Below are 19,826 nucleotides of genomic sequence, written 5' to 3'. Positions count from 1 at the left end.
TTGTAGGCAATACATGCACTATATCAAAAACATCTGAAACAGCTAAATAATAGAGATGAGCGAGTAGTACTCGATCGACTAGGTATTCGATCGAATACTACGGTATTTGAAATACTCGTACTCGATCGAGTACCACTCGCTGTTCGAATGGAAAAGTCGGCCAATCAACGCTGGTTCTTCTACCTTTAGAAGTCTTCTCCGTGCAGCTTCCCCGCGTCCCCTTGTAGTGCGGGCATGCACAGTCGGCTCTGCCCAGGCCCGATGCCTGGCAGAGTGAATGAAGAGCCGGAAGACGCCGCGGGGATGCTGCAAGGAGAAGACTTCTCACAGGATCCAGCCCGACCCTCACTCGTGGACTTGGTAAGTATAATTTGATCGAATGTTGCCTACCCCTGAAACGAGCATTTTCCTCCCATAGACTATAATAGGGTTCGATATTTGATTCGAGTAGTCGAATATTCAGGGGCTACTCAAAACGAATATCGAACCTCGAACATTTTACTGTTCGCTCATCTCTACTAAATAACTAAATAATTTTACATTGAGTCTGGTATTTCTTGTATGTTCATACTCTTCTTACTATCTTTCAAGTTAAATTGGCATTGCTGTCTGACTCAGTGCATTCAGCGCAGAGAATAAACTTTGTCAGCACAAGTCTAAGTCCTGCATTAGCAGACCATACAGTTTCTTTATTGAACCAAACAGCAGCATTCACATTCTAATTCTGTAGGTTCAAAAAGAAATAAAGAAGCCCTATATATAAAGGAACGTGTGGCCAGGGATTTGTAGCAGTTTGGTTGAGAACCTCATCTATCATGGGAAAGGTAAGTGATTTAAATTTCCAAAAAAATTCCACTATATGTATTTCAGCTAATTTCTGGCCAGCTATATGGCAGATTTATTTGTTCAAACCTCTCGATATACATGTACACACACACACACACACACACACACACACACACACACACACACACACACACACACACACACACACACATATATCTATATCTCTATCTCTATCTATCTATCTATCTATCTATCTATCTATCTATCTATCTATCTATCTATCTATCTATCTTCCTACATACATACAAACATACAGTACATATGTGTTCATATTTTACTAATCTCCCATTTGGAAGTATATCTAACCCCTTCCTACAACAGTGAATTTTCAATATTTTGTTTTTCCTCCCCACATTCCAAAAGCCATACCTTTAGTTCTTGAGCCCTCTTCATATCCCCCACCCCACATTTTCACATATATGTACATCAACTGTCTGGGAGTGGTTATTAAACCATTTTTATAAATGTCTTGAAAGACTGTAATTCACACATTCCACTGACCTTCACAGGATGGCCACACATAGACGCAAATAGGATACCCAACCTTTGTGTTAAAGGAATATTCTGGTCAAAATAAGTTATTCCCTATCTACAGATAAGGTGTAATTTGTTGAACAGTGGAGGTCCATTATGGGGGTGTAATGAACCCCAGTTGGAATGGAGCAGCAGGTTGGAAAAAGCATGCTGTCACTTCATTTTGATGAGATCCACTAGAGATACCCCAATTGCATACTTTAAGTATCACCCTTAGTTTCCATTGAAATTAATGGAATGGCAGCCTAGATTATGATGACGGCGATGGAGTTATACCTATTGCTAGCCTGCATTTCTAACCTGTCATTGCATTATACTACACCCCCCACCCCCACTTTGTAATTTGTTGTAACCAGAGTATCATTTTACAAATGTGTAGGGCTAAAATGCTTCTTCCAACTATGTCCTATGCCACATTGCATTTCACCCTTATGTTCAGAGCATAAAGCAGGAAATTTCACCCATGTATTGTTTCTACCAAGTGTAAAGTGTCGGCGTATACAGTAAATTACATTGGATTACATTAATATTTATTGGTAATGATTACATCATATGATAACAGATTCATCCTGCAGTATCTATTTTATATAAAGATAAATTATGTAAATATATTAAAAAAATACAATAATTATTTTAAATTCACTTACATTGAAAAATTCAAAATCACATCTATTGTGTATGTGTAAGTGGCATTATATTGTGTTTTTTCAGTCTTTAAATCTATATTATTAAATTTACCACATGTGTACATCTATCTATCTATCTATCTATCTATCTACATTAGGGTTGAGCCGATCTTGACTTTTCAGGATCAATTTTGAAATCCGATTTCCGATCATTTTTCATTCGAACCGGTTCTCGATCCCAATTCCGATCCCAATGCAAGTCAATGGGATTTTTTTAATAATCGATCCAATTCACTACACAGCATGGAATTTAACAATTGAAAGCTTTAATTGTTAGAATCCATGCTGTGTAGTGATTAAAAAATCCCCCGGCTACCTAAGTCCCCCCTGTTGTCTACTTACCAGCTGCCGCTACCGATCCACGCTGTTCTCGCTCCTCTTCTTTCTACTGCGCATGTCTTCAGAGCACCTTATGTGCCCCCACCTCCCAGGCTAGTGTTACTGATGCTGGGAGTGGGCGGGGCTTGTTGTGGCTTAGGAGAGTGTGGGTGGATACAGTACCCACCCACACTCACCTAAGCCACAAGTCCCGCCTTCTTCCTAGATCTGTAACAGTAACCTGGGAGCTAGGGGCGTGCACGGACCGAGAAGAGGCAAGAAGAGAACAGACGGGGAATGGCAGCGGTAAGTGGACTTGTCTATCGACTCTTTATTGTATACTCATCTCTGCTACATCTGAGATGCAAAGCATGGTAGGAAATAACCTCCGACCTGGATCCTGTCTAAAACGATCGGGACCGGAATTCCGATCGCGATCGTGAAATTTAATCTGATCTTTTCCAATCCCAATCGCTCAACCCTAATCTACATATCTATCTATCTATCTATCTATCTATCTATCTATCTATCTATCTATCTATCTCCTATCTATCTATCTATCTATCTATCTATCTATCTATCTATCTATCTGTCTGTCTATCTATCATAGCACAGTATTGAACTGTAACACATTTGTTTTGTGTTTTTTTCCCCTCGTGTAGTGGTTCTACAGTGGTTATTAATCGGGGTTCGATCGAACCCTAGGTCCTATGCACGGTTCATTTTGTGTACCAGTAAAAAACATATACCTATGTCTTGAATTTGGAAAAAAAATCATATTTGATTTATCACTAAAGAAGGGTTCGGTGAATGTACATATGAAACTGGTGGGTTCGGTACCTCAAACAAGGTTAAGAACCCCTGTCCTGGACAATGCTTATAAGAGCTAGGGCAGTTTTTGTTTTTTTATGAAAATCTCCATATTCGATAATTCTTGTTTTTCTAAGTTGTACTATCTGTTCATAACATTACAAAGAACATATCATGTATTTTACAACTTTAAAACATGCAGGGATAGGGTAAATAGTGATAAACACAACAATTCAGAATTTAAGAAAAAATATTTTACTATTTTTAGTCATCCTTACTGTTTGGTGTAAATGATATGCTAACTTCATTCTGAATGCTATTATTATTATTATTATTATTATTATTATTATTATTATTATTATTATTATTATTATTGAAATTTATATATTTTATTCAATGTTTTTCAGATTCTGTGCAATAAAACAATGTTTAAAACTTTATATTTATACCTAAATATTTAAAGATTACTAAAAACAATATTGTGTTGCCGTTTTCAATCTAGATCATCTTCTATGAGGACAGGAACTTCCAGGGTCGCTCCTATGAGTGCAGTGCTGACTGTTCTGAACTTAATTCTTACTTCAGTCGCTGCAACTCCATTCGTGTAGAGAATGGAAGCTGGATGCTGTATGAGCACCCCAACTACAGGGGTAATCAGTATTTCCTGAAAAGAGGAGAGTACCCTGACTTTTCTCAATGGACAAGTCGCAATGACTCTATTAGGTCTTGTCGCATAATCCCACAAGTAAGTTCTTTACATACATATAGCTATCCAAGAATTTCACAATTTTTTTCTGATTCATTAGTATAATGTACAGTGTTGGCCAAAAGTATTGGCACCCCTGCAATTCTGTCAGATAATACTCATTTTCTTTCAGAAAATGATTGCAATCACAAATTCTTTGGTATTATTATCTTCATTTAATTTGTCTTCAATGGAAAAACCACAAAAAGAATTGTCAAAAAGCCAAATTGGATATAATTCCACAGCAAACATAAAAAAGGGGGTGGACAAAAGTATTGGCACTGTTTGAAAAATGATGTGATGCTTCTCTAATTTGTGTAATTAACAGCACCTGTTACTTACTTGAGGCACCTAACAGGTGGTGGCAATAACTAAATCACACTTGCAGCCAGTTGAAATGGATTAAAGTTGACGCAACCTCTGTCCTGTGTCCTTGTGTGTACCACATTGAGCATGGAGAAAAGAAAGAAGATCAAAGAACTGTCTGAGGACTTGAGAAGCAAAATTGTGAGGAAGCATGAGCAATCTCAAGGCTACAAGTCCATCTCCAAAGACCTGAATGTTCCTGTGTCTACCGTGCGCAGTGTCATCAAGAAGTTTAAAGCCCATGGCACTGTGGCTAACCTCCCTAGATGTGGACAGAAAAGAAAAATTGACGAGAGATTTCAACGCAAGGTTGTGCGGATGGTGGATAAAGGACCTCGACTAACATCCAAACAAGTTCAAGCTGCCCTGCAGTCCGAGGGTGCAACAGTGTCAACCCGTACTATCCATCGGCATCTGAATGAAAAGGGACTGTATGGTAAGATACCCAGGAAGACCCCACTTCTTAAACAGAGACATAAAAAAGCCAGGCTGGAGTTTGCCAAAATTTACCTGAGAAAGCCAAAAACATTCTGGAAGAATGTTCTCTGGTCAGATGAGACAAAAGTAGAGCTTTTTGGGAAAAGGCATCAACATAGAGTTTACAGGAAAAAAAAGAGGCCTTCAAAGAAAAGAACACGGTCCCTACAGTCAAACATGGCGGAGGTTCCCTGATGTTTTGGGGTTGCTTTGCCGCCTCTGGCACTGGACTGCTTGATCGTGTGCATGGCATTATGAAGTTTGAAGACTAACAACACATTGTGCAGCATAATGTAGGGCCCAGTGTGAGAAAGCTGGGTCTCCCTCAGAGGTCATGGGTCTTCCAGCAGGACAATGACCCAAAACACACTTCAAAAAGCACTAGAAAATGGTTTGAGAGAAAGCACTGGAGACTTCAAAAGTGGCCAGCAATGAGTTCAGACCTGAATCCCATAGAACACCTGTGGGGGAGAGATCTCAAAATGGCAGTTTGGAGAAGGCACCCTTCAAATCTCAGGGACCTGGAGCAGTTTGCCAAAGAAGAATGGTCTAAAATTCTAGCAGAGCCTTGTAAGAAACTCATTGATGGTTACCGGAAGCGGTTGTTCGCAGTTATTTTGTCTAAAGGTTGTGTTACCAAGTATTAGGCTGAGGGTGCCAATACTTTTGTCCAGCCCATTTTTGGAGTTTTGTGTACAATGTTCAATGATTTTACTTTTTTTCATTCTCTTTTGTGTTTTTTCATTGCAAGCAAAATAAATGAAGATATTAATACCAAAGAGTTTATGCTTGCAAGCATTTTCTGGAAGAACATGAGTATTATCTGACAGAATTGCAGGAGGGCCAATACTTTTGGCCAACACTGTAATTATGGTACAAATTAGTTCTACAATACTTTATGGAAAATAGTCTATAATATAGAAAATAATATTGTACCAGAACAAAAGCATTATCAGTAGAGATGAGCGAATAGCGATTCATGTCGAGTCGAGTTGAACACCAGGTGGCAAACTCACAAAAAATTTGATTCCCCTCCCACCTTCCCATGTGCTTTTTTTGCACCAATAACTGCGCAGGGGAGGTGGGACAGGAACTGCGACAACGGAGGCAACTAAATAAAATTGGAAAAAGTAATTGGCTGGCTAATTCAGGTGACCTCCAATTTATACGAACAGTGGATTTAATATCCGGTTCATATGAGACTGTGAACTATGTGCCTGTGAGACAGGGATAGATGTACAGGCAGGGTTAGCTAGGGATTACCTTTATTTAGGTGGGAATGTTACTCACACAGCTCTTTGGGGCTCTATCTGGTCGGGATCCCTGTCAGCTTGCGATATGCGTGAGATGAAGATGAAGCAGAGCTGGCCGTGTGCTCAGCTCGGCTACATTGGAGATGCAGCCGAGCTCAGCACATGGCCAGCACTGCTACACCGGAGATGAAGCAGAGTTGGCCATGTGATCAGCTCGGCTACACTGGAGATGCAGCCGAGCTGAGCTCACGGTCAGCACTGCTACACCAGAGATGAAGCAGAGCTGGCCGTGCGCTCAGCTTGGCTACACCAGAGATGCAGCCGAGCTGAGAGTACGGCCAGCACTGATACACTGAAGATGAAGCAGAGCTGGCTGTGCACTCAGCTCGACTACACCGGAGATACAGCTGGAATTAATCTCAGACAAACTAAAATCACCGCAGTTGGTAAATCATTACACTCTGGGGTGTCTTTAGTATATTAGAAGGAGATCAAGGGGAGCTGACAAAATGAATAAAACATTTATACTCACGTTTAGTTACCTCTTCTGATATCATGATGCTTGGCTTGCCCATGTCATTGCTGAGGCCCAATCACAGGCCTCAACAATGACCCTGAGCAAATGATGGACCAAACAGAACAAGGGAAACAAATCTTTTGATCTTCGCCTATTTTTATTCATAGGTTACATTGAGTAATAAAGATGTGTTTTTGTTCGACAGTTTTGATAAATTAACCTCAGTATCTATTAAATAAGTATAATACAATTTAATTTTCAAATATTACATCTAGAGATGAGCGAACACTAAAATGTTCGAGGTTCGAAATTCGATTCGAACAGCCGCTCACTGTTCGAGTGTTCGAATGGGTTTCGAACCCCATTATAGTCTATGGGGAACATAAACTCGTTAAGGGGGAAACCCAAATTCGTGTCTGGAGGGTCACCAAGTCCACTATGACACCCCAGGAAATGATACCAACACCCTGGAATGACACTGGGACAGCAGGGGAAGCATGTCTGGGGGCATAAAAGTCACTTTATTTCATGGAAATCCCTGTCAGTTTGCGATTTTCGCAAGCTAACTTTTCCCCATAGAAATGCATTGGCCAGTGCTGATTGGCCAGAGTACGGAACTCGACCAATCAGCGCTGGCTCTGCTGGAGGAGGCGGAGTCTAAGATCGCTCCACACCAGTCTCCATTCAGGTCCGACCTTAGACTCCGCCTCCTCCGGCAGAGCCAGCGCTGATTGGCCGAAGGCTGGCCAATGCATTCCTATGCGAATGCAGAGACTTAGCAGTGCTGAGTCAGTTTTGCTCAACTACACATCTGATGCACACTCGGCACTGCTACATCAGATGTAGCAATCTGATGTAGCAGAGCCGAGGGTGCACTAGAACCCCTGTGCAAACTCAGTTCACGCTAATAGAATGCATTGGCCAGCGCTGATTGGCCAATGCATTCTATTAGCCCGATGAAGTAGAGCTGAATGTGTGTGCTAAGCACACACATTCAGCACTGCTTCATCACGCCAATACAATGCATTAGCCAGTGCTGATTGGCCAGAGTACGGAATTCGGCCAATCAGCGCTGGCTCTGCTGGAGGAGGCGGAGTCTAAGGTCGGACCTGAATGGAGACTGGTGTGGAGCGATCTTAGACTCCGCCTCCTCCAGCAGAGCCAGCGCTGATTGGCCGAATTCCGTACTCTGGCCAATCAGCGCTGGCCAATGCATTCTATTAGCCCGATGAAGTAGAGCTGAATGTGTGTGCTAAGCACACACATTCAGCACTGCTTCATCACGCCAATACAATGCATTAGCCAGTGCTGATTGGCCAGAGTACGGAATTCGGCCAATCAGCGCTGGCTCTGCTGGAGGAGGCGGAGTCTAAGGTTGGACCTGAATGGAGACTGGTGTGGAGCGATCTTAGACTCCGCCTCCTCCAGCAGAGCCAGCGCTGATTGGCCGAATTCCGTACTCTGGCCAATCAGCGCTGGCCAATGCATTCTATTAGCCCGATGAAGTAGAGCTGAATGTGTGTGCTTAGCACACACATTCAGCTCTACTTCATCGGGCTAATAGAATGCATTGGCCAATCAGCGCTGGCCAATGCATTCTATTAGCTTGATGAAGCAGAGTGTGCACAAGGGTTCAAGCGCACCCTCGGCTCTGATGTAGCAGAGCCGAGGGTGCACAAGGGTTCAAGTGCACCCTCGGCTCTCCTACATCAGAGCCGAGGGTGCGCTTGAACCCTTGTGCAGCCTCAGCTCTGCTACATCAGAGCCGAGGGTGCGCTTGAACCCTTGTGCACACTCTGCTTCATCAAGCTAATAGAATGCATTGGCCAGCACTGATTGGCCAGAGTACGGAATTCGGCCAATCAGCGCTGGCCAATGCATCCCTATGGGAAAAAGTTTATCTCACAAAAATCACAATTACACACCCGATAGAGCCCCAAAAAGTTATTTTTAATAACATTCCCCCCTAAATAAAGGTTATCCCTAGCTATCCCTGCCTGTACAGCTATCCCTGTCTCATAGTCACAAAGTTCACATTCTCATATGACCCGGATTTGAAATCCACTATTCGTCTAAAATGGAGGTCACCTGATTTCGGCAGCCAATGACTTTTTCCAATTTTTTTCAATGCCCCCAGTGTCGTAGTTCCTGTCCCACCTCCCCTGCGCTGTTATTGGTGCAAAAAAGGCGCCAGGGAAGGTGGGAGGGGAATCGAATTTTGGCGCACTTTACCACGCGGTGTTCGATTCGATTCGAACATGGCGAACACCCTGATATCCGATCGAACATGTGTTCGATAGAACACTGTTCGCTCATCTCTAATTACATCATTTATGTTGTGGTTTCTGAGGGTAAATTAGTAAATTATTAGTAATAATTGAATTTATTCTTATTTGTTCAAGCACCGTGGTACATTCAGAATTAGAATTTATGAGAAAGAAGACTTCAATGGTGCATTATTGGAGTTTACTGAAGATTGTCCACATGTACATGAAGAATTTAGATATCCTGATATATATTCCTGCAATGTTCTAGAAGGTCATTGGATCTTTTATGATGAACCAAACTACAGAGGACGTCAGTATTATCTGAGACCTGGAGAGTACAGGAGATACAGCGACTGGGGAGCAACTAACTCTAGGGTTGGATCCTTTAGGCGTGTTCAAGAATTATTTTGAATTTCAGGCTTTACACTTGCTCTTTAGCAATGAATAAACAATATAACAACATATCTGTTTTTCCATTTTTCTTTAACACTAAATGTCTAAATAACATGTCAGGCACCAAAACTGACTGCATTGATTTCTCAGGAACAGTGGGGGCTACAGAAAGGAAAACTTTATAATAATCCACAAAACATATATTCATATCATATATAGTGCTTACCTCTTTATTATCACAGATGTTAGGGCGCGTTCACACCTGCGCCCAGTCTCTGCTTTGAGGGTTTCCGTCGTCTGCCGACAGGAGACTGAAACCTGGCAGTCAGTGTCTGCCAATGAGCGCCCGTGAGTGTCTTCTGGTCTCCACGACAAAACCTTTTTTTTAAACTGGACACAAAGTCCTGCATGTCCGACTTTGTGTGTGGTTAAAAATATGGTTTCGCCGCGGAGAGGCAGAAGAGAGTGATGGGCACTCACTGGAGGACACTTTGCAAACCCATTCAAATGAACGGGTTTGAAAACTGACTGCTGGTTTCCGTCTCCTCTCCAGGTTCTCGGGTACAAGACGGAAACCTATAAGCGGAGACCGGGCGCTGGTGTGAACCCACTCTTATTGCTACATCATGAAAAGGTTCTTGTTGACACAATATAAATTCTTAAACTATGATGCCGTATGTTTACTATTCATTATACTATTTTTATTGTAATGCCAGCCTATTTACTAAAGGACTCTCATATATGGTGACACTATGTGTAAATCTGAAACTTCACTCAAAAACAACATGGCACAGCATATAAAGAATTTTTTTTTCTATCCAATCAACTGAAAAGACTCAAATGAATGGATTATATTTTATTTAGCAGCCAAAACATCAATAATTTAAATAAACAAAAGTAGAGGAATAGGTCAACCCAGGATGAGGAGAAGACATATGATCACCCAAAACTACCCTATGTAAGGGAATTGCTGAATGTGCAATTCCCCAGTAGCTTCTGGTGAAACCTGGGAGGAAGGGAATGACAAGACAGTGAAACCTAAGACTGAACCCGTGCAGCCTATTTGTCTCACCTGTTCTAGGTGGTAGGTGACAACTGGTTGACAGTCCCTTCTTATCATCAAAGTGATAACACAGAATGCAGACAAGACAAACAACAAGAAATAGGAGGTTAGCTAGCCAAGGGGTTGGAACCAGTCGGTAAGTAAGATACAGAGTCTGAATCCTAGAGAGTAGTCAGAAGAAAAGCCAGTGGTCAGAAATATAAGTACAAACAGCAAGATTATACAGCTAGCACACACAAGGCAGTGGAAAGCAATATGCAGTGGTATGGGAAGATATTCAAAAGAATTTGCCCTAGACTTGATTGGCCAGGGAGAATATCAATCAAAAGCACTAGGTTATCTCCAGCGCAGCCAAAGGAACAAAAGCACAGGCTGGACTGACACACAGCAACAGATCCTCAGCTGTACCGCAACAACAGATGCAAAGGATCACAAGTGAACATGCCTCATGCTCCGAAGCGAGTGACCTGAAGATGGAGCAGAGGCCCAAACAGGCAAATACGCTACACCCTTTGGAATTTGAATATAAAAACTTTATAAGTTAATAACTTAACCTTGGTTGTGAATAAATTGAAGGATTTCTAAAAGATGATATCCTAAAGCAACTCAAGGAAAATAAATGTATAACTCTATATAATCATCTTCTATGAGTAGATATGTTCTATACTAAACTTGGGGGGAGAAGGAAAAGGTCTATAAGAGGATAAATAATTGGTTCAGTGATAGAAAACAAATGCAGGTTATCAACGTCACACACTCAGGCTAGGTCATTGTTATTAGTGGGATACCACAGGGGTCAGTATTGGGGCCAATCCCTTTTAGTATGATTCCCCACATCATTGATTATACTAAATTGATATCTTTATTTTATTTATCCTAATGCATGCATTAATTGTTAGTGATAAACTGTTTTGCAGTCATTATTTCATTTACATACTGTACTTCAGAGGCAATCTGTTATTCTCAATTGTCCCTGAAGTAATGGGTAAATACAAGCTAGTAGTCTCCCATAGGGAATACATACATTTTATCTCTCACTCAGAAATTTTAGAGGAATACTGAATAGTGTCGATGATGTCAATAAATTCATATGAGCTGCAACAGCATGTTATTGTCATATTTCTACTTCTGTCTCACTTGGCTTCTCATCCCTCCTCTCCATAGACTTCTATAGGTATCTGTAATTTGATACTTCAGCATGCTAACAGTCTGTTTGTAGGTCAAGATGAATTCAGCAGTGATTTTTGAGTGAGTAAAGTATTACGTCAATAAAGGAAAGTGGAAATAGAAGCATCTTTCTCTGATAAGATATAATACAAGGTTTCTTATATAACTTGTACCATTGATTAATGTTTGTAGATAATTTTGTGACAATTTTGATGCAATTCTTGAAAAAATGGTATCATATAACTCTCTGCTATGGAAATAAACCTCAAAGATTCTTATAATTACTGCATAGATACAATATCATACCTCCCAACTTTTGAAGAACCGAAAGAGGGACCAAATGTTGCCCCGCCCACTTTTGTGTTGACTCCGCCCACTCGTTAATTTTTCATGTGCCCGCACACAGTATAATCCTCCTACAGTCACCCGTAAATTATATGTCCCCCCTCTATCTCTCCCCCAGTTTCATATACACCCTTCATCTGCCCCCAGTTTCATGTCCCTCTTCCATCTCTGCCCCCAGATTCATGTCCCTCCATCTCTGCCCCCAGATTCATGTCCCCCCATCTCTGCCCCCAGATTCATGTCCCCACATCTCTGCCCTCAGATTCATGTCCCTCCATCTCTGCCCCCAGATTCATGTCCCTCCATCTCTGCCCCCAGATTCATGTCCCCCATCTCTGCCCCCAGATTCATGTCCCACATCTCTGCCCCCAGATTCATGTCCCTCCATCTCTGCCCCCAGATTCATGTCCCTCCATCTCTGCCCCCAGATTCATGTCCCACATCTCTGCCCCCAGATTCATGTCCCACATCTCTGCCCCCAGATTCATGTCCCTCCATATCTGCCCCCAGATTCATGTCCCTCCATATCTGCCCCCAGATTCATGTCCCTCCATATCTGCCCCCAGATTCATGTCCCCCATCTCTGCCCCCAGATTCATGTCCCACATCTCTGCCCCCAGATTCATGTCCCTCCATCTCTGCCCCCAGATTCATGTCCCACATCTCTGCCCCCAGATTCATGTCCCTCCATATCTGCCCCCAGATTCATGTCCCTCCATATCTGCCCCCAGATTCATGTCCTCTCCATCTCTGCCCCCAGTGTCATGCCGTCCTCTCCATCTCTGCCCCCAGTGTCATGCCGTCCTCTCCTTCATCTGCCCCCAGATTCACGTTCCACCTCCACATTAAACTTACCTTCTCCTCCGCTCCCTCGCCACTCTCTGCCCGCCTCTCTCACTGACACATGCGGCTGAAGGAAGGAGCTGACACAGGTCAGCTCGTCGCTTCGCCGCTGCCCGCCTCTCTCCCTGACATATGCGGCTGAAGCTGCTCGCGTGCTCGCTTCGCCGCTGCGTCTCTCTCTCGCTGACACATGCGGCTGAAGCGAGGAGCTGACCTGTGTCAGCTCCTCGCTTCGCTGCTGCCGCCGGCTCCTGCTGACACATGCGGCTGAAGCGAGGAGCTGACCTGTGTCAGCTCCTCGCTTCGCTGCTGCCGCCGGCTCCTGCTGACACATGCGGCTGAAGCGAGGAGCTGACCTGTGTCAGCTCCTTGCTTCGCTGCTGCCGCCGGCTCCTGGCTTGTGTCTACAAGCCAGGAGCCGGCGGCAGCAGCGAAGCGAGGAGCTGACACAGGTCAGCTCCTCGCTTCAGCCGCATGTGTCAGCGAGAGAGAGACGCAGCGGCGAAGCGAGCACGCGAGCAGCTTCAGCCGCATGTGTCAGGGAGAGAGGCGGGCAGCGGCGAAGCGAGGAGCTGACCTGTGTCAGCTCCTTGCTTCAGCCGCATATGTGCTCAACTCAGATCTGCGTCCTCTGGACGCAGATCTGAGTTGAAATCGGGACATACCTCCATCCAACTGGGACCGCGGGACATGTCACCCAAATCGTGACTGTCCCGCGGAAATCGGGACGGTTGGGAGGTATGCAATATGTCCATGCTCAACTGATCTCCGATGTGGTAACATTTCCAATTTAGCTTAAAACTAATTCAACATAATATCATAACAGTGACCCAGCTTAGCAAGTGTCTTATCTCAGCCTGTGTTTGGCCCAGTGGTATTTCCTGCAGGAAGGACCAGAAAGTAGATTACACTTGGAAAGGCGAAAAATAATAGCGACAAGGGTTCAGTAATGCTTGTTTTATTTATTAATCTTTTAATGTTATCTGCTAGACTGTCTGAGAATAGTTTAAATTGTGGTGGGAGAAAGTCCACTGTAAAGTTTTTGATGCAAAGTTTAGGTGTCTTGTAACCTTATCCATCTGCTCATCTGTAGCAGAATCCTGTCACCCAGTATTTAAAGTCATAGCTCTGTAAATTTAGAGCCTCAAGCTAACTTTGGCTACATGTTAAGAAGTCAAGGAACTTAAAACAGGCGAATATACCTTTTTAATATTATATTTTTTTCTTTATATCACTACAGAAAATTCTTTAGTAGAAACACATAGAAACTTGTAATGTACTTTTCCGATTGGACTTTTCCAATTTTTATTTAGAGTTATTCAATGACAAAAAAAGTTAACTATAAAACAGTAGCAAATATTAAAAGGCAACATTATTAAAAAATGATACTGAATATTACGAGTTTATAATTAATGCATGATAAATAGAGATGAGCAAATACCGTCCGATCGAGTAGGTATTTGATAGAATATTAAGGTATTCACATCCTCTCCCACCTTCCCTGGCACTTTTTTTGCACCAATCACTGTGCTGGGGAGGTGGGACAGGAAGGAGGAAAACGTAGGCATCGAAAAAAAAAATAGGAAAAAGTCATTGGCTGGCTAAATCAGGTGACCTCGGATTTATAAGAATAGTGTCAGCCATATTCGTATCAGATGCGGTTTGGAGTTAGATAGGGAGAGGCATTGTACTGAGAGCTAGAGAAGATTTAGGTTTGGTTAGGCAGGAAAAATAAAAACCAACAGCTCTTTTCAGAGCTAAACTACTTCAAGAGTATATATACACCTCCAGTATATACAGTACACTAATCATCCAGAAATTTCACAAAAGCCCTTTTTAGGGCTCAAATTTTCCACCACTGGTATACATTCTAACTGTACCATAAGGGTGAGAAGAAAGCTGTATACTGACATCCAGTACAATATATAGGGCAGTATATACACTCAATATATCTACCCTCTGTGTATACAAAAAAAAAATTGTATACAATCCATCAGTTTGTGAACTCACTCACTCATTCCTGTATACTGTCATCCGGTATATACGACAGTATATATGCTCAATATATCTAGCCTCTATGTATACAAAAAAAGATTGTATACAATCCATCAGTTTGTGAACTTACTCATTCCTGTATACTGTCATCCGGTATATAAGGGAGTATATACGCTCAATATTTCTACCCTCTGTGTATACAAATAAAAATAGCATTTGTATACATCTCAAAATGCCTAAGCTAGCGCAAAGGGATGTGGACGAGGACGGGGATGGGGACGAGGCCGGGGGTGTGGAAATGCAGCTTGGGAGCAATGTTGCGGTCAAGCTACAGCTCATCCAAAGGCTACTGGTGAGGGGCAGCCAGCATCGCGCTTCTCCACAAACAGGTGGGTCAGCTGTGACAACGCACTAGTGAGTGTAACCATCCCACTCCTGTGTGTGATGCGACAATCCCTCAACACCATCAGGGATAACGCATTGCACGCTGAGGAGTCGGGGAAAGGAGCAGACCCATCCCAGCAGGATAGTCACTGCACACTCCTGTCAGCTTCTCAGCCTGTAATTATGGAGGAAGAGGATGAAGTGGCAGATGAGATCATTGTCACACACGAGGCTAGCGGGGAAGTTCAGTGCGTCCCATTGCTTCAGCGCGGATGGGGCGAAGGGGAGGAGGAAGAGGAGGAAATGGAGAGTGACCCTTCCGGTGGGGGCAGCGAAGTCATGCCAAGTAACACTCTGGCACACATGGCTGACTTCATGTTGGGCTACTTTTCCAGTGACAAATGCATTGTCAAAATCCTGGAGAGCAACCAATACTGTATTTTTGCAATCCTCGACCCCCGGTATAAAAATAATATATCGTCTTTCATTCCGGTACAGGGGAGGGCTAATCACGTTCCATGATTGCCACAAGTAACTTGTGCAAAATATGATGGAATTGTTTCCATCAACTCTCGTTGGCGGCAGAGAGGACAGTTCCTCCAATAGGCTAACAACTGCCATTCGATCCACACCGAGCAGGGGCACACTCTCAAAGGTCTGGGACACCTTAATAGCACCCCCTCGCCAAACTATTACCATTGAGGGGCCTAGTGTCACCAGGAGGGACAAGTATAGGCACATGTTGCGTGAATACCTGGCCGACCACAGCCCTGTCGTCTCCGATCCCTCTGTGCCCTACAGTTATTGGGAGTCAAAGTTGAACTTGTGGCTGGAACTTGCACTTTACGCCTTGGAGGTGTTGTCCTGCCCTGCCGCCAGTGTTCTATCAGAAAGGGTTTTCAGCAAAGCCGTTGGCATCATCACTGATAAGCGCAGCCGTCTAAATTTTAAAATCACTCCATTAAGGGTCACCTCAAGGGCCTAATATTATGCTCCGACAATGCTCTATTCATCCATAGAGCATAATATTAGGCTCCTACAAGGCTCAATTTATACCAGGAGCATAATATTATGCTCATAAAAGGCTCAATTCATCACATAGGAGCATGATATTATGCTCCTACAATCCTCAATTCATCCCAAGAACCTAAAACTAAAACTCGGCTGTTAAAAGGCTCAATTCACCCAAAGGGCCAATAACTAAAACTCTGCTTCTACAAGGCTCAACTCACTCAAAGGGCCAAAACACTGCTGGTTAAAGGCTCAACTCACCCAAAGGGCCAACAATTAAAACACTGCTGGTTAAAGGCTCAACTCACCTCAAGGACCAAAAACACTGCTGGTTAAAGGCTCAATTCACCCAAAGCCAATAACTAAAACTCTGATGGTTAAAGGCTCTGTTCATCCAAAGGGCCTAATATTCTGCTGGTTTAAGGCTCAACTCACCCAAAGGGCCAATAACTAAAACTCTGCTGCTACAAGGCTCAGTTCATCCAAAGGGCCAATAACTAAAACTCTGCTGCTACAAGGCTCAGTTCATCCAAAGGGCCAATAACTAAAACTCTGCTGCTACAAGGCTCAACTCACCCGAAGGGCCAAAAACACTGTTAGTTAAAGGCTCAAATCATCTTAAGGGCCTAAAACTTTGCTGGTTAAAGGCTCAATTCACCCATAGGACCTAAACCTCTGCTGGTACAAGGCTCACCTCACTTTAAGGGCCTAAAACTCTGCTGGTACAAGGCTCAACTTACTTCAAGGACCTAAAACTCTGCTGGTACAAGGCTCAACTCACCCCAAGGGCCTGAAGCTAAGTTTGGGAGGGTTCACCCCAAGGGCCTGAAAAGTAAATTTTTGTATGGCTCAGCTTAAGGGCCTCTAACTTAATTTGGAAGGGCTCACGTGAAGGGCCAGAAAAGTAATTTTCTCACCACAGGGCCAGAAAAGTAGAGGTCTCACCACATCACACACACATAAACAATGACAGTTAAGGGTGGGGGATGTTGGATTTCTCATTGCCTATGCCATCGGTGGTTGTCATGGGCAACGTGATTTAAAGGGGTGCATGCTAATGTTTCTTTAGCATAAAGTTTGTGTTTCTGTCCATACTAATGTAGAGGAAAGAAGGTTTCCAAGTTTTGTTTTTTTTAAAATGTAGATTGTGAGCCCCACATTGAGATCACAATGTACATTTTTCCCTATCAGTATGTCTTTGGAATATGGGATGGAAATCCATGCAAACACGTGGAGAACATACAAACTCTTTGCAGATGTTGTTTTGCCCTTGGCAGGATTTGAACAGTGCTAACCACATTTGCAGTGCTAACCACTGAGCCACCGTGTGGCACCCGTTTCTAAGTATTTTTCCACTTTCCATATTGAGTTTGGAGTGTCTAGTTGATAGGCTGAGATAGTGGTGTAATCCTGGGACTTGGGCATGTTAGATACCCCCAGGCATGCTTCCCCTGCAGTCCCAGTTGCATTCCAGAGGTGTTGGCATAATTTCCTGGGGTGTCATTATGGACTTTGTGACTCTCCTTACTCGAATAGTGGTTTCCCCTGAAACAAGCATTTTTTTCCCCATAGACTATAATGAGATTCAATATTTGGTCGAATAGTGGAATATTGAGGGTCTTCTCGAAACGAATATTGAATATCGAATATTTCCCTACTCGCTCATCTCTAACGATGAACAATTAATGGGTTACCACTCTCTAAGCTACATGCCATTTTCTAGCTAAAACTTGCTGATAAATAGAAGCCTGATGTGACCCGAACGTCCTTGTTTTTTTTTTACAGAGCAGGCATTTTCTGTCTAGCACAAAAGAGACGCTTCTATAGAACACTGGGCAATTAATACAGATCATTGTAATGTTAGAAAATACCACAATCCAGTTGATAGTAAATGTGCTTACATTCTCTACTTTTTTCTAGGCAAAGGGTCAAAGCAGATTTCATAGTCCAATTAAACCATTAGTGTCTGGTGCTGCTGTCACAAGCACATTCACACAGTAACACAAAAAGCTACATATAAACTGCATATACTAATCCAGAAGACAAAAAATGGTTAATTTATGCAAATCTTGGTCTGGTGGATGTCCAGTTAAATAGACGTTGAGAGTGTGCCACAGATGTAGCCTGGACAGTCTGTGAAATCCATCCAAAATGGGGAAGGTGAGTAAAATAAATGTATTTTTTCGATCTGGTTATTTTTTTTATTAAAAATGACTGTAAGTACAGTATAGTTACTATACTGAAACCTGAACAGTATACATTTATTGAGGTTGAACACCCAGCTTGCCTGTCCTGTACACTGTATAGTAGCTTGCAGGGCACTGCCTCTCTACAGCCATTCCAATAAATGGTAGCTAACTTGCAATAGTGTGTACACAGCACAATGTGCAGATCAGCTAACTGATAGGAATGCGAGAGCTGCAGAAAACTGATATTGATTACCTATCCTGAAGATAGGCCATCAATATCTAGATGACCCTTTTACCCCTTTCAGGACCAAGTGTTATTGATACCCCAATGCCCAGGCCAAATGTAACACTTTGTATGCATTGCAATATCTTTTTAATGGCTTTGCATATCTCAAATATTTTACAATGTTTTTTTCAGGACACATGAGACTTGAAACAACTAGCTTTATTTGTTAAATAAGTTGAATATTTTTTTCGCTAGAAGTAGAAGAATGGTATAAATTTATATAATTTTTCTGGACTCTAGTCCATGTGTAATTTAACCATCAGTTTAGTATAGTAGAGGGCTGTAAACTGCTTGTGTTATCTCTAGCTAGGCTTCCTGCTGAGACAGAGCAAAAATCCAGGAAGTAGGTGAAGGAGGGGCTGGCAGGGGAGCAAGTTCTGCTCGCAGTGTGAATGCAAAGACAGTTTCACTTTACAATGATCACTTTAAATCTTCTAGATAAATTTTAAATTTATCTAGAAGTTAAATTTTCTAGATAAAAGTGATGATAAAAGTACTAAAAGCTTCCCTTGTCACAGGGTAAATCCCTGAAAGTAACTTCAGCATGGAGACGCTGGCACTTATCACTTGTAGAGGAGCAGCTATAAATCACAGGGGTTTGACTTTAATATGACTGCAGCATCGGGTATCAGATAAGGCAACATAACAAGGCAGATAAGGGCTCGTTCACATCTGCACCCAGGGTCTCCGCTTTCAGGTTTCCGTTTCCTGCCCGAAACTGTGCAGGAGACGGAAACCTGCAGGAATTTTCAAACCCATTCAAATGAATGGGTTTGAAAAGTGTCCGGTTGTGAGCGCCGGTGAGCGTTTTGTGCTCTCCGTGGCAAAACCGTTTTTATTTAACCAGACACAAAATCGGACATGCAGGACATTGTGTCCGGTTTAAAAAAAAACAGTTTCGCCGCAGAGAGCACAAAACGCTCACCAGTGCAGAATGACTAAATAAGTCTGGTTTTCCTCTTTTCAGGGCCCCATAGAAGCCACACATTCTAACTTTAGTCTTAACAGGTTTTTCACAACAATGTGCATGTATATTCTCTGCACAAACAACAACTAAAATATAATTTTGCATCCTTACAGATCATATTTTATGAAGACAAGAATTTCCAGGGCCGCTCTTATGAGTGCAACTGTGACTCTGCTGATCTCCACAGCTTCTTTAGCCGCTGCAATTCTATCCGTGTAGAGAATGGAAACTGGATGATCTATGAACATCCCAACTACAAGGGACATCAGTACTTTCTAAAGAAAGGAGAATATCCTGATTACCAACAGTGGCTGGGTTTTAATGACTCAGTGAGGTCCTGTCGATTGGCCCCACAAGTAGGATC

The 19,826-nt window shown here is 42.7% G+C and overlaps 3 protein-coding genes across 4 annotated transcripts in view; 2 read left to right on the top strand and 1 right to left on the bottom strand.

The window, feature by feature from the left end:
- The window catches only part of LOC142216492 (gamma-crystallin-1-like), a 347,542-nt gene that overhangs the window by 256,980 nt on the left and 70,736 nt on the right, over nt 1–19,826 (bottom strand). The window lies entirely within an intron of this gene.
- On the top strand, nt 816–9,281 carry LOC142216784 (gamma-crystallin-3-like). Its single transcript, XM_075284815.1, has 3 exons — nt 816–824; nt 3,697–3,939; nt 8,955–9,281. The coding sequence occupies exons 1-3, from the start codon at nt 816–818 to the stop codon at nt 9,228–9,230; spliced, it is 528 nt and encodes a 175-aa protein (XP_075140916.1). The 3' UTR covers nt 9,231–9,281.
- The window catches only part of LOC142216490 (gamma-crystallin-3-like), a 401,417-nt gene continuing 399,712 nt past the window's right edge, over nt 18,122–19,826 (top strand). For both annotated transcript variants that reach the window (XM_075284360.1, XM_075284359.1), the window contains exons 1-2: nt 18,122–18,180; nt 19,576–19,818. In XM_075284360.1, coding sequence (XP_075140461.1) covers nt 18,172–18,180; nt 19,576–19,818 — 252 coding nt within the window. In that variant the 5' untranslated portion in view covers nt 18,122–18,171. The remainder of the gene's footprint in view (nt 18,181–19,575; nt 19,819–19,826) is intronic.

This window comes from Leptodactylus fuscus, chromosome 8, assembly GCF_031893055.1.
Source record: "Leptodactylus fuscus isolate aLepFus1 chromosome 8, aLepFus1.hap2, whole genome shotgun sequence".
Classification (NCBI taxonomy): Eukaryota; Metazoa; Chordata; class Amphibia; order Anura; family Leptodactylidae; genus Leptodactylus; species Leptodactylus fuscus.
Note: the sequence above shows the minus strand (reverse complement) of the source record. Positions and strands in the feature narration are given on the sequence as shown.

Bases quoted from the DNA above. Each gene is read 5' to 3' on its own strand.
- LOC142216784 (XM_075284815.1), top strand. The intron at 3,940-8,954 runs GTAAGTTCTTTA...TATTTGTTCAAG, and splicing joins CTTGTCGCATAATCCCACAA to CACCGTGGTACATTCAGAAT.